The 14,858-nt window shown below is 42.1% G+C and overlaps 1 protein-coding gene across 2 annotated transcripts in view; it reads right to left on the bottom strand.

The window, feature by feature from the left end:
- Nucleotides 1-632: 632 nt before the first annotated feature.
- The window catches only part of LOC117501102 (transcription factor IIIB 90 kDa subunit-like), a 307,385-nt gene continuing 293,159 nt past the window's right edge, over nucleotides 633-14,858 (bottom strand). For both annotated transcript variants that reach the window (XM_034159916.1, XM_034159914.1), the window contains exons 18-19: nucleotides 13,703-13,862; nucleotides 633-1,625 (exon numbers count right to left, since the gene is read on the bottom strand). In XM_034159916.1, the coding sequence (XP_034015807.1) occupies nucleotides 1,588-1,625; nucleotides 13,703-13,862 (198 nt within the window). In that variant the 3' untranslated portion in view covers nucleotides 633-1,587. The remainder of the gene's footprint in view (nucleotides 1,626-13,702; nucleotides 13,863-14,858) is intronic.

Raw genomic sequence — 14,858 nt, 5'->3', positions numbered from 1 at the left:
TTTGAAATGAGTTTAGTTTTGTGTCATGTCTGTGATCTACGTTTTTTCGACAAAATTAAACAACTGAATGAACATCCTCAGAGGCTGGTGATTCCATAATTTTTGCCAGGGGTTGTATAAGCGCGGTGCTCTAGTATTATTTGTAATCCCATTCTTTGTGATCTGAGTGGAAGTGAAATGTGGAAATGTATAAAGACTGCCACAGTGCCACAATTTATTTTACTTCAAGTGTCTGATTCTTAAATCCAAGTCAATTAAGCCCAAAGAGATTCAAATCCAGCAAATGTACAGCAGAATTCTTAAAACTGAAGTGTGGTCTGACCTCAGATGTCTCCCATTTGTCAAAGGTCTTTTATTATTGTTAGAATTGTGTATATTCAAGGAGACATTACAACCACAACTAAATATTTATCACTCTGGAGCTTTTTGGGAAATACAATTACAACAGCAACAACAAAAAAAAAACCAACTAAAAATCTCATTTCTGAAACCATTAATAATGAAAAGTGGTTACGCTGCTATGATGTTGATCAAACATGAGCTTGTTTTCATTTTTACATGATACATTTTTGGAGATGCAGAAGCCTTGGTAAAAGTGAGAATTGACAAAATGCAAACGCACACTTGTTTTGCATGTAGTGAAACTTTTACTGTTGTAGGAAACACACATTATTGTAAAACGCAGCGGGAACACAGAGGTAGTCGCGGCTAACTGCTGTGGGAACATAGTGAGAAGGCCACAATTATTTTCATCTGCCAGGCAACATATTCCTCAATCAAAAATTCTAAAAAAAAAAAAAAACCTTAACTACAAAATAAAATTGTGCTCCATTCATTTGGAAAATACTGCTTAGGCTGCTTCCACGGCCTGTTTGAACAAAATAAATTAGAGAACCAATTTCATTAAAAAAATAAAATAAAAATAAGAGTTCAGCAATCATGAGCCTTATATCAACTACTTCTGAAAATAAAATCTCAGTATCACTCTCAATCCAGCATGATTGATTTCTCCTCCCAAGAGTTAATTTCAACAAACTGCTGAGGCATCAACAAATATAATTATTGGTACCCATGCCACTTGATTGCTAACCGCTTGTTTTCAAGTATGTTATTGTTGGCACAATAATGTAGAAACTCATATTTAGAAGTTCTTAAAGTCACATTCTTGTCAAGTACTCAAGCATAGTTAATGTGATATGCACATTCAAGGACAGCAGCTTTTATATATTTTTGTCATTTCTTGAGCTACATTACACCATCCTGAAAACACCAACTAATCCAAAGTGGCACATACTTGATAAAATCCAAGGACTCATCTCGCAGACAGCATCTGTAGCCTATCAAGTGTTTATTTACTTACTTATAGTGGGTTTAGTGTGTTGAAGATAATAAAATCTTTTAAACTTTATTCCCTCTCTGCATCCAAACTGTGAACCCTCCCCATGTATTCCAGATGGAATGTTAACCAAGACCAGAGCTGGATTGCAGATATTCTCTGTCCCGCCTCGGAAACATTTGGCCTGATGCAGAATGGGATCCAATGTGATTTGTACCAACTGGGGACGATGATCCAGGAAAAAGTCACTGCTAAAATCCATCTTCATAATCACCATCGCAGCCATATTCTGAAGGTTAAACAAACAGAAGGAAGGATTAGATGCTGTATTTTCCCCAACTATAAATCCCACTAGAGTCACACCTGTCAAAAAAAGTATCAGGGGCAGCGGGGGAGAACCAAAAAAACAAACATATATTTATTTCTGAAACATATATTTCACAAGAATCAGAGAGAAAAAAAATCTGGAAAGTCTATTCACTTCCACACTCGCCTGAACATAGAATAAATATCTTTAAAGTTATGTTTCTTGTTTCCACTGAACTGCAAACCTACAGAAACACGATTTTTGTGTACAATTACATACTTATTTTATTGACTGGTTTATTATTTATTTATTTTTACATATAAGACACTTCAGAATATATGTCACAGGGCCACCCAAACTAGTAAACACCCCCCCCCCCCAACACACACATTGCAATTTACTGTCAGGATTTGAGATTTTCTTATGTTGTCTGTTTTATTTTCTGGTCTGTTTTGTTATTTTGTTATTTGTTTTCTTTGTGCATTTATTCTCTTGCTGGGTTTTTCTGCTTGGGTCTGTCTGTCTCTATCTCTCTTGTCTGTCCCTGGGTTCTTGGTGTTGGGTGTTTCTCTCTCTGGCCACGCCTTTCTTCTGGTGTTTTCGACACACACCTGTTGCTAATTTGCAGCTCATCACCTGGGGTTACATAAGGCTCACTGGGTGCTGTACTGCCTCGCCAAATTGATGTGCCTTGTGCCTTCTCTCTAGCTCTGTTCTTTGTGTTTCCTTGTCCTGCAAGCCTCCTCATGTGTATGACCACCTGCCTGTTTACTCAACCACGCCTAAGCCTAATGTTAGTTGTACTTTTGCTCTTGGTGGACTGCCTTATTGTGTACCGGACCCCGTTCGCTGTTTCAGTAAACTGTTTTTACATACAGAGCTACTTATCTGAACCCTGCATTTGTGTCCAGCTGTTTCAGACCATCAAGCCTGATATTTACAATTTGTAGAATATGGCAAACAGAATTTATTCTGTGATTATTTTTATTTTGTTTGTTTTTACGATGTGGAATTCTGTAGTACTGTTTGTAGGTTTGAGTTTGTCGTTTGGCTTTGGCTGTGTTGTCGGGTGGAGTTTATGGTGCTATTTTATTGTAAAACCATGCTGTGTTGCATGTTTTTGTGTAAAAAGTGCCATATAAATAAAGTCTGATTGTTTAAGCTGTATATAATGAATCTGATGTTGTGGTTTCTATAAATCCAAAGATGTCGTTAGTCATTACCTTGAACCACTCTCCTTTATTATTCTTTGTCATATGTAACAAAAACTACTCTAGACACACATTTTGTGAGCAACTTCACAACAAAACTTGTAAGCTTTTACTAAAACTTGAGCAAACACTGAATTTTTAGCCCGTGTTGGCCAGGCGCTGTTAAGTTAGATGTTCACGCACTGAAATAACAGACGACTACAGTCTCTGTGCACTCATACTGCTTTTACATTAAATGTTTTTATTGTGACGCACATTCAGGAAAACCAGTAGCTTTACACATTTAATTTTACTACCTGCAACAGTAGAGATGGGCAGAACTGTTCATTATTTAAACTGTACTGGATGAAAACTTCAGGCCTGGAAGCAGCCAACTTTAGACTGGCAGCCTACCAGGGCCTTTATAAAGGTTGAGGAAACCCTGGCTTATACATGAAGAAAAGCATTGACAGAGACATTTTTTGAAGGCTTTTAGGTTTAAATTGTGTCCACAGAGATGCTCTGTGTTGGATTCATAAAGTGCAACAACAGGTCAGACTTGTAATAAATGAAAATGGTAACACACAGCCAGGTTGCCTGCCGTGCACCCTGGTGCTGGAAGAACAGCGAGGCGTTCCATCCGCTGACAGACTCGGGTTTAATCTCCAGTGTCGGCCTGCCAAACTGTCCTTGAGCGACTCATTGAACCTCTACCAGCTACAGAAATGCTTCTGACCCCAAACTGTGACCTCACTGCACGGGGGGAAACCAGACATAAAATGTTCCCCTACAGCAATCAATAAAGTAGCAGCAGAGGATTTTTTTTATTGCAACAGACTCAGAGACCTTAAAGTTTAACAGTCAGAGAGGTAAAGTTAGGAAATATAATCTCAGTGAGGGCTCATTAAAACATACCAGCAGGAGCAGCCGTGACCTAGATAGACAGACTCATTAAAAAAAAAAATAAGAAAGATTCAAATTATTTCACAGTGCAAACAGAGTTAATAGAGTCTGACACAGTTAGTGTCAAATAAATACAAATGTTTAGAAAAAAGACGAGTGATAAAAAATGGGCTCCAAATATTTAATCTTGTGTTTTTAAGCATGGAATATTTTGCTTTTCTTCCAGCTGAAACAATCTGTTACATTGAACTGCTGTCAAATGACTGATTCAGTCTACTTGCTCTAGTGGTTGGTAAGGTTTGACCTTGAGGCAGCTTTGTTGTGATTTGGCACTATATAAATGAAATAAATTGAACTGAATTCAGTCTTCTTTCAAGGTGCTGACAGTCACATCAAAACAGTTACGATTCACTCATCAAACAGCTTACATTCATAAAATAACAATTATTCTTTAATCATTTAATAATCTTGAAGTAATTCATCAAATCAACAGAGGAAAATTAAATGTGAGTTTTTTTCTTTGTGTCATGTCATTTTGTACTGAAACATTTCAGTCTTGAAGTGATGTTTGGCAGCTGGAGGATTAAAATCAAAATTTTTAGAGACTGAATTAATGAAAACTGTTCTTAGCTTCTACCCAGACTGACAATTAACCACTACGAATACTCCATGGGTCCTGGATGGCAACCACCAAGGCAGACGACAGATCCATTCCCAACTCGAATAAATAACCAGCCAATGTGCTGCAGCCAGATGAAACACGGACCTTTGGGCTCTTGATATTGCTTGGAGTCCTCAAAATAGTGCAGCAGATAAGTCTAAGAATCATTCAGTTGATGATACAAGCAGCAAATTTGGTAGAAATACTTCTGAGAAGTCCTTTTCTTCAAAGAAGAGACTAGCCACATGAAATTTTAAAATGGTCATTTTTCAATATGGCCACAAAAAAACCTAACCTATTTATGCAAATAAAACACACTGATATGCAAATACAGGTAATTATGTTAATCATTAAATGTGATGCCACAAAACACAAATGTTATAATTTAAGATATAATCTAAGTCATCTCCATTTTTAAACATAATATTTTTTGTGCAGAGAACCTATTCTATCTACAGTAATATTAGAAAAGATTAGCTAACACCCCATGCTGAGTTACACAGCAGTGATTTCCACCAGTGTGCTCTGGTTGTGCTCGACACTCAAAGTTTTGCGGGGTATAATGTTGAAGTCACTGTTTCATCTGTTCAACAGTCCATTCTAGAAGTTTCCAGTCTTAATGCACTGATATGGGAACAAACTCCATCACAGAGTCTCTCTGTGTGCTACCCTTACCCAGTTTAACCCACAAGCCAGTGCAGTTTACTGGGGGGTGGCCACTGCAGTACACAGGCAACTACTTGGATCCATAGGTAATGGTGCATTTACACATAACGACGGCACGTTACAAATGCCATAAAGTATACATTCTTGGCTGCTGATCACGAATGTGATGATTTGAGGCAGAGGTGTCTGGTGTCCTCAGGAACTGCTGCAACCTGTTACCACGCATCACGATTAATGGCATGTGTTGGTGGAGAATTATCAGGAACCATAATGTTCTGGGTTGTTGCGCACTATCTCGCGTAACAGCGCATTGTTAAGTTCTGTCACATTGTGAATGAGGCGAATTGTCTCCATACACACCCATATTCATCCAACCATCAGCTGCTGAACAATTCAGATCGCTCCAGTTTTTCCTCAACAGCCACAGCAGAAGAACTTTGTGACTGCATGCTTTGTTGGGCTCTGTGCCATGGAGTGGCGCAGAGAGGAGGAGGAAACTGAGAGCCAGATGTGTGGCTTCACGTGGCTCTTGTCTCGCTTGTTTTCCCACACATCAGGCACATGCAGCAGGTGGAGCACCTGCAAGATTGCACTGAGGAGCATTGGAATGAGACTCTGGCATCACTGTCCTCCTTCAGCATACTGCAGCAATGAAACTGAACGAGGTGCAGGAGGGTTTAATTGTGCGCACGTCAGAGAAGAACACTGTCACGCTCTATTAAGTATCTCCACTAATCAAGATGGATCAACACGCTCAGTTGCGACCTCCATGACATGAGGCGAAATGAGGGTGGTGCGTGACATTCGTGGAAGATTTTTTGACAGCCAAAAACATGCTCAAGAAAATCCCAAATATCACGCACCAACATGTGCTATTAAGAAACATATTCAGTTGTGTAAACGCACCTTAATGTTATGAATGTCATTTTTCTGTCATTCGTGACACATTCCTGACATTCTTAATGTGACTTAACGCATCTGAATATGTTTCTTAATAGTGCGTGCTGGTGCGTGATATTCTTAATATTCGTGGAGCACGTTTTTGCCTGTCAAAAAATCTTCCACGAATGTCACACACCACCCTCATTTCATCTCACGTCATGGAGGTCGCAACTGAGCGTATTGATCCGTCTTGATGAGTAGTGATCCTTAATAGAACGTGACAACGTTCGCAGTGGTTCCTGTGATGGTTCTTGGAGCCCAAACTGTCACGCGTTATTACGACGTGACACGGAAACTGTCAAGTTTTGACACGACTTGTAACGCGCCGTCACATTTCACTGCGCGCCACGACGAATCAGTTTTCTGTCACGTGCGCACAATTAAACTCGGCTCCAAATGTCGTTCCACAGTTCCTGCTGAAGCTCCTCAGGATGCTCCTGCAGGTGGTCCACCTGCTGTTGTAACTGATGAGCGGGAGAACGAGTCTGAACCAGAGGAGCGAGAGGAGACTCACGTGCAGCCAGACATCTCTGCACCTCCTCCAGTCCGGTGGAGGAAGAAGCGTGCACACAATTAAATCCTGCTGCACAACATTCAGTTTGATTGCTGACACCAAGTCGGCTAAAAGTCTCATTTCAGTGCTCTTCAGCGCGCTCCTGCAGGTGTTCCACCTGCTGCATGTGCCTGATGTTTTGGGAAAATGCGCTAGATGAGAACTGCATGAAGCCACACATCTGGCTCTGTCAGATTCCACCCTGGCCCAGGGTTTATGTCTGGGTTTTTCCCTGTCCAGGTCTTCTCTGATTTTTATGTTTTATTTTTCACACGATTGTAATTTAGTCATTTAAATCTTAGCTTGGTTCTGGTTATGTTTCTGTTATCAGTGGTCCTGTTTTCTATTAGGGTTTATCTTTTGTTATTTATTGCATGAATGGTTTTCTTGTTATCATTTATTTCCTGTTCAACCTTTAGTTTGATTTACTATTTTATTATCATCATTTTGCTGCTACTTTAATGCTTCAGCCATGTTCAGTTCTGCTTTAGTTTTTGTTAGCCTTTTCTATTTTATTGTCTGAGTTTGTTCATGCATGTATCCTTCAGTCATGCTCAGTCCTGTTCTAGTTTTGGTTATAGAATATTATTGTTCTTGTTCTCTCTCTAGGTTTGTCACTCGGTTTCCTAGTTTTCAGCCCCAACCAGTCCCAGCAGAAGACTGCCCCTCCCTGAGCCTAGTTCTGTGCTGGAGGTTTCTTCCTGTTAAAAGGGAGTTTTTCCTTCCCACTGTTCCCAAGTGCTTGCTCACAGGAGGTCGTTTTGACCGTTGGGGTTTTTACGTAATTATTGTATGGCCTTGCCTTACAATATAAAGCGCCTTGGGGCAACTGTTTGTTGTGATATGGCGCTATATAAATAAAATTGATTGATTGATTGATTTTCCCCTTTTATCTTGGACACATGTCCTTTTGTTGGTCTTTGGGAACATTATATTTTCACCTGTGGTTTTCTGTCACTTACTCCTTTTGCTTTGCACCACTTTGTTTTTCACTCACTCAAGCCTCTTGACTCTCTTCACTCTTCTTTGTTTTACCAGACCACACCTCCTTCCAGAACTTTCTCTTACACCTGCCTCTTGTTACACTGATTACATTACCTGTTATTTAAGCTCCTCATTTCCCTCACTCCAGTGCCAGTTCGTTGTGATTTTGTTATCCACGTTCCAGCCTTTGTTTCTTGTCCTGTTGCCACTCGGTATGTTTGACCTCGCTTTGTATTTTGGGATTTTGTCTTAGTCTCAGCCCTTGTACTTTGTCACGCTGTGTTTTGACCTCTGCTCGCCTAGACCACGCCTCAGCCTCTCAATTGTTTGTACCTCTGCCTTGCTGCCTGCCATACTGTGTACCGAATCCCTGCTATGTCTTAAGATAAAGCCTCTTATTGTCCCAACATCCGTGTTCTGGAGTCCTGCATTTGTGTCCAGCCACATTGCACCTGCAGCCTGACAGAACAAACTGGCCACAATGGACACAGCGGGCTCAACTCCAGCCAGCAAGCACACGGACCTTGCCTTAATCAGGGACATCTTTTCTAAAATCTATTTTTTTTTTCCAATTGTTTCCACACTTGCTACACCCCAAAGCAGAAGTTTGACTTTTTAGATAGAGCTTGGGATTTAGTGGAAGGTAACTGTTGGCTATATGACCTCTTCCCTGAGTTGGAAGATTTGGACAATTTGTTCACAGCCGGGAGCCTTCCGGTCTGGTTACGGCAGCCTGAACTTCACCTGACATCCAGCTCCCCGTGCTCTGAGAGTGATTCAGACTGGAGTGACATAGATGATGATTATGATGATTATGAAGAGGATAATTTGTCTTCAGAGTCAGAGGGGTTGGTGCTCCAAGACACAGCAAATGTTTTTTTTAAGATACAGGACTTATTCTTTGAATACTGGGACAGTTCTGATCAGCGAGAGAAGAAACAAATTTTGTCTGTGTTAGACCAGATCCTGCAGTCAGAGCCAGAAATTATGTCCACCTATCTGGATCTCGCTGACATAAAGACACAGTTTAAGCAAGGTCTGATACCCCCCTGTATCGAAGACCCCATGGACTTCTTATTTAAATCTGACATTTATGACACCATGCCACAATCTATAATCCCTTCTGCCGCAGCAGTAGCACTTGCTCCTTCATCGACATCGGTCACGCCCAGCCAGCCTCCAATACCGGCTCCCCGGCGTATTCTTACTTGGAAGTCAGCAGAACAGCGACAACCCATAGGGCCGGCTCCATATCCGGAGGCTGTTTCTTCACCGCCGCACCATGTCCAGTTCCTGTGGCTGCACCACGGAAGCTTCGCGCACCTCAGTTGCAGGCCACAGTCTCCACAGATTTTTTACACCCCGACGGAGAAGCTCCTTTGTTGCCCGACTCCCCTGTGCTGGTTCCTCAGGAACCCGCAGGGTCATCGGGAAAGACCATGTCATCACGGGGCTCAGTGTATCAAGCTGCAAAGCCCACGGTGCGCATGCCACAGGAGTGAGTGGAGCCTTCCTCATATCTGGGTCATCCGGCAGAGCCGTCTAAATCATCAAGCTTGACCTCAATCATGACTCCTCAATCAGCATCAGCTCAACTTTCAGCACAGTCAGCGGGTCAAGCTATAGCGCATACATCTCCACAATCAGCTGCTAATCCGGTGAAGTTGGTGGCTGCGCGCACGCCTCCACTGACATCTACAGTGCCTGATGATGCTGTCCCGGCGTGGACACCCTCTCCGTCTTCGGCAGCTTTGGCCAAAGCAACTACAGCGTGCACATCGCCGCTAGTGCCAGCTGGGCTGACAAATTCAGTCGCGCCGTGCTCATCACTGCACCTATCTGCGGAGTCAGTGGATACGGCCATGACACGCACCTCTCCTCCGTTTGCAGTCAAGCCAGCTATATTAGCCTTGGTGTGCACATCTCCACATTCTGCTACTAAGTCAGCAAAGACTACAACAGCGCGCATGTCACCACAGACTACAACACAACCAGCTGAAGCATCTCCTGCATGTCCACCACAAGAAACATCTTTTGAGACCCCACATCTCGTCCACCCTCCTAAGTCGTCTCCAATAAGAACTGTGGCATCAAAAACCAGCGGGACAGTGACTTTTTCATTATTTACTTTTTTGTTCACGCAGCTACATGTTTACAGTGCTACACTAATGACTATCCTGTGCTTAGTCGTATGTTTCAATGATTTCTTACGTTTTTGGCCTGCTCACTGCTTGTATTTTTGGTGGAAATTGGTTGTTTCCCCGCAGCTGTATTCCATTCAGTTTCCTCACGGGTTCCTTAAAGATTTACTGTTTTTTGTTTTCCCCCCATGTGATTCTTTTGCTACTTCATCTGTTTTTCAGGAGGTTTCATTTGGTTGGTTTCTTCATTTTCTATGTTCCTCCTTTCACCAAGTTATGCTTTTCTGGTTGGGTCGGGTAGGTAAACTGCTCTTGGTTCCGCCTTATGGTCAACTTAGGTTCCTGCATGCATGTGTTGCTTCGCTAGGGACACTCATATCCTTTATATGGAGTTTCTGGTTAATTTTGTTTCCCGGGCTCCATCACCTTTCACGTCCTTCTTTGAATAACGGCGCTTCCCGGCCTATTTTTGAGTGCTCTGTTGTCGACTGCCTTCTGTGTATGTTGTTTTGTTTGATTTACTTTGTACCTTTTAGATCAGCCTTTTGTACACATTTTTCCAATGGACCCTGCAGTGTTTCTCTTTTGTGGTTGCTTTATTTTGTGTATGTTTTTGTTATACAGTGTTTTTTCCCAGGTAGATTCCTTCACAGTTCCGTTATTTCCCCTGTCCCTCATAGGACGTTATTTCGGTGGCCCCCTGTTTCGTTTTGTTCCTTATATCATTCTTTTACTGGTTTATTTCCTTTTGGTTACCTTCAGGGTTTATTGCCTTGGTTATCTAGCATGTGTCGTTCTAGTATTATTTGGCCTTCATCAGTTTGTCTTCCCCTCCGTCATTTTATTGGTTTGTCTGGGGTTGGATAGTTATTCTTTTGTCTCATAGGTTCCCCAATGTTTGCACACTGTTGTTAGTCAGATGTGTCCCTACCTCAATTCTTTACTTAGATTCCTCAATTTCTTCTATTGTGCCCGTCACAGCAGGTCTAGTGCCCAGGGGAGAGTTTGTTTTTCTAGCACTTTATGTCCAGTTCCGGATCCTGGTACTTCCGCTGTTCCCGACTGGTATGATTGCAGAGCTCCTGATTTGCTTTTGCATTTGGGGGGGCCTACTGGCCGCCCTCCAGACTCTGACATGGTTTGGGTTAGGCCTCCTCTCCGTCCTCGTGGTGTTCCTTTTGCCTTGGGTCGGCCATTTGGTTGCCCTCCGGATTTTGTTTCTTGTCCTGTTGCCACTCGGTATGTTTGACCTCGCTTTGTATTTTTGGATTTTGTCTTAGTCTCAGCCCTTGTACTTTGTCATGCTGTGTTTTGACCTCTGCTCACCTAGACCACGCCTCAGCCTCTCAATTGTTTGTACCTCTGCCTTGCTGCCTGCCATACTGTGTACCGAATCCCTGCTACGTCTTAAGATAAAGCCTCTTATTGTCCCAACATTCGTGTTCTGGAGTCCTGCATTTGTGTCCAGCCACGTTGCACCTGCAGCCTGACAGGCTCTGTCCGTCTCCTCCTCCTCCTCTCTGTGCCACTCCATGGCGCAGAGCCCAAATACGCATGCAGTCACAAAGTTCTTCTGAAAAACTGGAGCGATCTGAATTCGGCTGGATGAATATGGGTGTGTGTGTGGAGACAATTCACCTCGTTCACAACGAGACAGACCTTAACGATGTGCTGTTATACGCAATAGCATGAGATAGCGCGTAACAATGCAGAACACATTCTTGACCGTGTGTAATGGTTCCTGATAATTCTCCGGCAACATGTGCCATTAATCGTAACTTGTGGTAACAGGTTGCAGCAGTTCCTGAGGACACCTGACGCCTCTGCCCCGAATAATCACATTCGTGATCAGCGGCCACGAATGTGTACTTCGTGGTATTCGTGACTTGTCGTCGTTATGTGTAAACGCAGAATTAAGACTTAGGTAAGCAGTGAGGACCTGTGTTCCTCCAAAGGACATGCCTGACTTTAAAGGCAAAAATACTATTTCTGCTACTAAACCCTTATCACACAACATACACTTACACTAATTAAAAACACATACAATTCATTTAAAAGCATGAAAATATTGCCTGAAGTTAATTTCAAATTCCCCCCCAGTCCACAGTACAACATCTAACTGGTACAACATTGAAATAAACCAAGATTGTGTAAATATTTGATGAAAATACAGATTTCCAGGTGGCATCTTGACAAAATGGCCTCCATCTTGAAAACTAAAGTGGCTTTTTGGCAAAAAGTAGACCAAAAGGTATCATTGCGCCAAATTTGGTCCTTGTATCACAAATGAGAGATTCTTATGATATAGGCATTCATCGGCTGTACAAACACTGCTGCACCAATGCGCTGGATCATGGACAGAAAAACATGTCACATGACCAAAAATGTCTCAAATGACATTCAGTCACCCATCAATGCAAGTGATACTTCTCATCTGAGTCTTCAAGTGAGCTTCTGTTTGACACAAAGTCATTCTAAGGTATCCTTTGAAGAGGCCGAGTACCAAAAAACATTAAAACATCAGCTCAGGCCAGAGGTTAGTGTCCAAGTCTCAGAACAAAGCAGTAAGACTGAAAGTCTTGGACCTTAAAGACTTGGACCTTCATTCTCCTTCAAAGTTATCAGCATCGCTAAACACCACTGTCTAGCAGCCTCATGATTCCATAAACTCAAACTGACAGATTTCTACTAACTGTGATTTTCCTTAAAACATATTTTAAAAATGTAACTGTACTAGGGATGCACCGATCCACAATTTTTCACTTCCGATCCGATCCCGATGCCTGAATTTGGATTTCTGCTGATAACGATATGTTTCTGATCCGATACAAGAGCTCAGTTTGCTTTAATATTATTATTATCATTATTGTTGATTTTATATGAGGATTTTCTTAAAAAGGAGACCTGAAAGTTGAGCTACAATTTACCAGAAGGTGTATTTAAGATGAAAGCCCAGATTTGATGTTTTGGTGAAAGAATTAAGTACTTTTATTTTTTATAGACTTTTACAGCCTTATTTTTACAGGCAAAGAGAAAAGACAGCACTCTCTCTCTCCGTCTGTCTCTCCCTCGTTTTCTGTCTGTCTGTCTCTCGCTCACACTTTCTCTGTCTCGCCTGCTTTCTCTCACCCTCCGTCTCTCTCTCTCTCTCTCTCTCTTGCTGTTTTCGTGCTGCGCAAACTTCAAACCTTTGGGAAACACGAAGCCTTTCAACTGTAAAATAAATGTAGTATCACCGACGCTCATGCGCAGGATTTTAATGGAGACTTTTTCCCTTTCAGCGAACAGAATCCCGTTCGGCTTCTCCTCCTCGGGTGCACGCTGAGCTGGTGTTTTACAGCCTCAGGACAGTGAAGCAGCTAACTTTTTAGCACATATTTTCGGCAACAATTCAGTTAATTTTTTCGGAAAATCCGTACTCGACGAACAGACAATTTGAACCCAAGAACCAGGCAGAAATTTGCCACTAACTGCGGCTAGAACACTACAAAAGAGAGCGCTCTCAAACAGCCTGGCTTCAGAGCCCCCCCCCCCGGCCTCTCGCTCGGCAGTAAACAAGCAGAGAGCAAACAACAGCAGTTGAGAGGATTCACAGTGGCTCTTCTCCGGTATCGGAAAATATCAAGGGTTGGATCGGTATTTTCCGATAAGTAAATTACGTCGGTATTGGATCCCGATACCGATCCGGGATTGGATCGGTAAATTGTAAATGGACTGCATTTATATAGCGCTTTTCCATCTGCATCAGACGCTCAAAGCGCTTTACAATAACCCGTCTCATCCCTAAACTGTACAGGATAGTTTTTTTAAACACTGATTAACCCCCTACCACCCACCTCATGTTAGCTTGTCAGTATCTCACAAATATAAAGTGAAATTAGCCACAGATGGAATATAGAGGCTTAGAAGGGGTTAAAGAATTTGGACTTAATCATAGACAAGTGTGGGTTTAACAATTCTGTTAACCTCCATAAATTACACTGTGTGTGTGTGTGTGCGCACGTGTGTTTATTATTAACCATTGCTGCCCATCAGCTCCATGGCGCTGACACAAGGCTCCTCTTCATCATCCTCCTCCTCCTCCACAGCTACGTCGTCGTAGACGACGGGTCCACTCTCCACCACCACGCTGCTGGCCGGAGCTGCGACAGGTACCTGCTGCGAGTTGGACTCGGCTGCCTGGGTAAACATGAGACATTGTTGTCTGTGTGCAGATGCACGATATTTAATATTTTCCTCTACATGACTCAAGGTTCCACAGGGAAATCTGAGACTAATTTGAACTTGTACGCCCCACTTCCTGTGAAATGATCAAACACGTGGGGTGATGGTGGTTAATACATGTGCAGTGAGCTGCAGGGCACGTGAAGGCGGGAGGTTTCTCTTCAAATAGCTCTAAATATTGTAACAGAGTGTGACCATGACCTTTATGATTTTAGAGTACATTATTGTCTAATTTTGGATTTTATCATTACAACAAAAGCAGAGTCTGCAGTGCATCATGTATAAAACACCGGGGTCAGCAATTAAACACAGCATTAAGGCAAATATGTGCTAAATTCCTAAAATGCCCGTGAAATTAAAAAGAAAGGCATGGGGGCAAAATGTAATTATAGCACTTTTTTGTTGCCTTTGACCCCTCCTCACCCTGTCAAATGTTCATGCATGAATGGGATTACTCTCACTAGAACATAAGACAAGTGCCACATCAACCACCGGGGACAAGTTGAGTTGAAGTAGACAAGGATAAAGAAGAGATGATAAATGGCAACACAAATTCAAAGATAAACATTATTTGTTTCACAACTGAATATCTGTATGCAAAATATTCCATATAAAAATCTGAGTTACTGACGCTAGAAGACGGTGGGAATTTCTGCAAGCATTCCAAATTCATGTAAAAATAACAAGCCTCAACCTCCCGTCCTTTGAAATGAAGCAAACGCTAAAGTGGAAAATCCTGCAGTTCACTGACTGGCCTCTTGCGGGCTGGTTCCAAAAGTGAGTCACTCCCCAAACTAACCCCTTTTAAATTCTCAAACTTTACAGCACAATTAAACATGTTTACAGCCTGGTGCAGAAAAAAAATATTTTGGCCATACAGTTAGTTTTCCTCTTCATTACAACTGCACAGGGGGTGAAGAAAAAAATAAAAAATAAAAAAAATAAATAAAA

Source organism: Thalassophryne amazonica, chromosome 19 (assembly GCF_902500255.1).
Source record: "Thalassophryne amazonica chromosome 19, fThaAma1.1, whole genome shotgun sequence".
In the NCBI taxonomy this organism is placed as follows: Eukaryota; Metazoa; Chordata; class Actinopteri; order Batrachoidiformes; family Batrachoididae; genus Thalassophryne; species Thalassophryne amazonica.
This window is presented reverse-complemented; position numbering and strand designations above follow the sequence as displayed.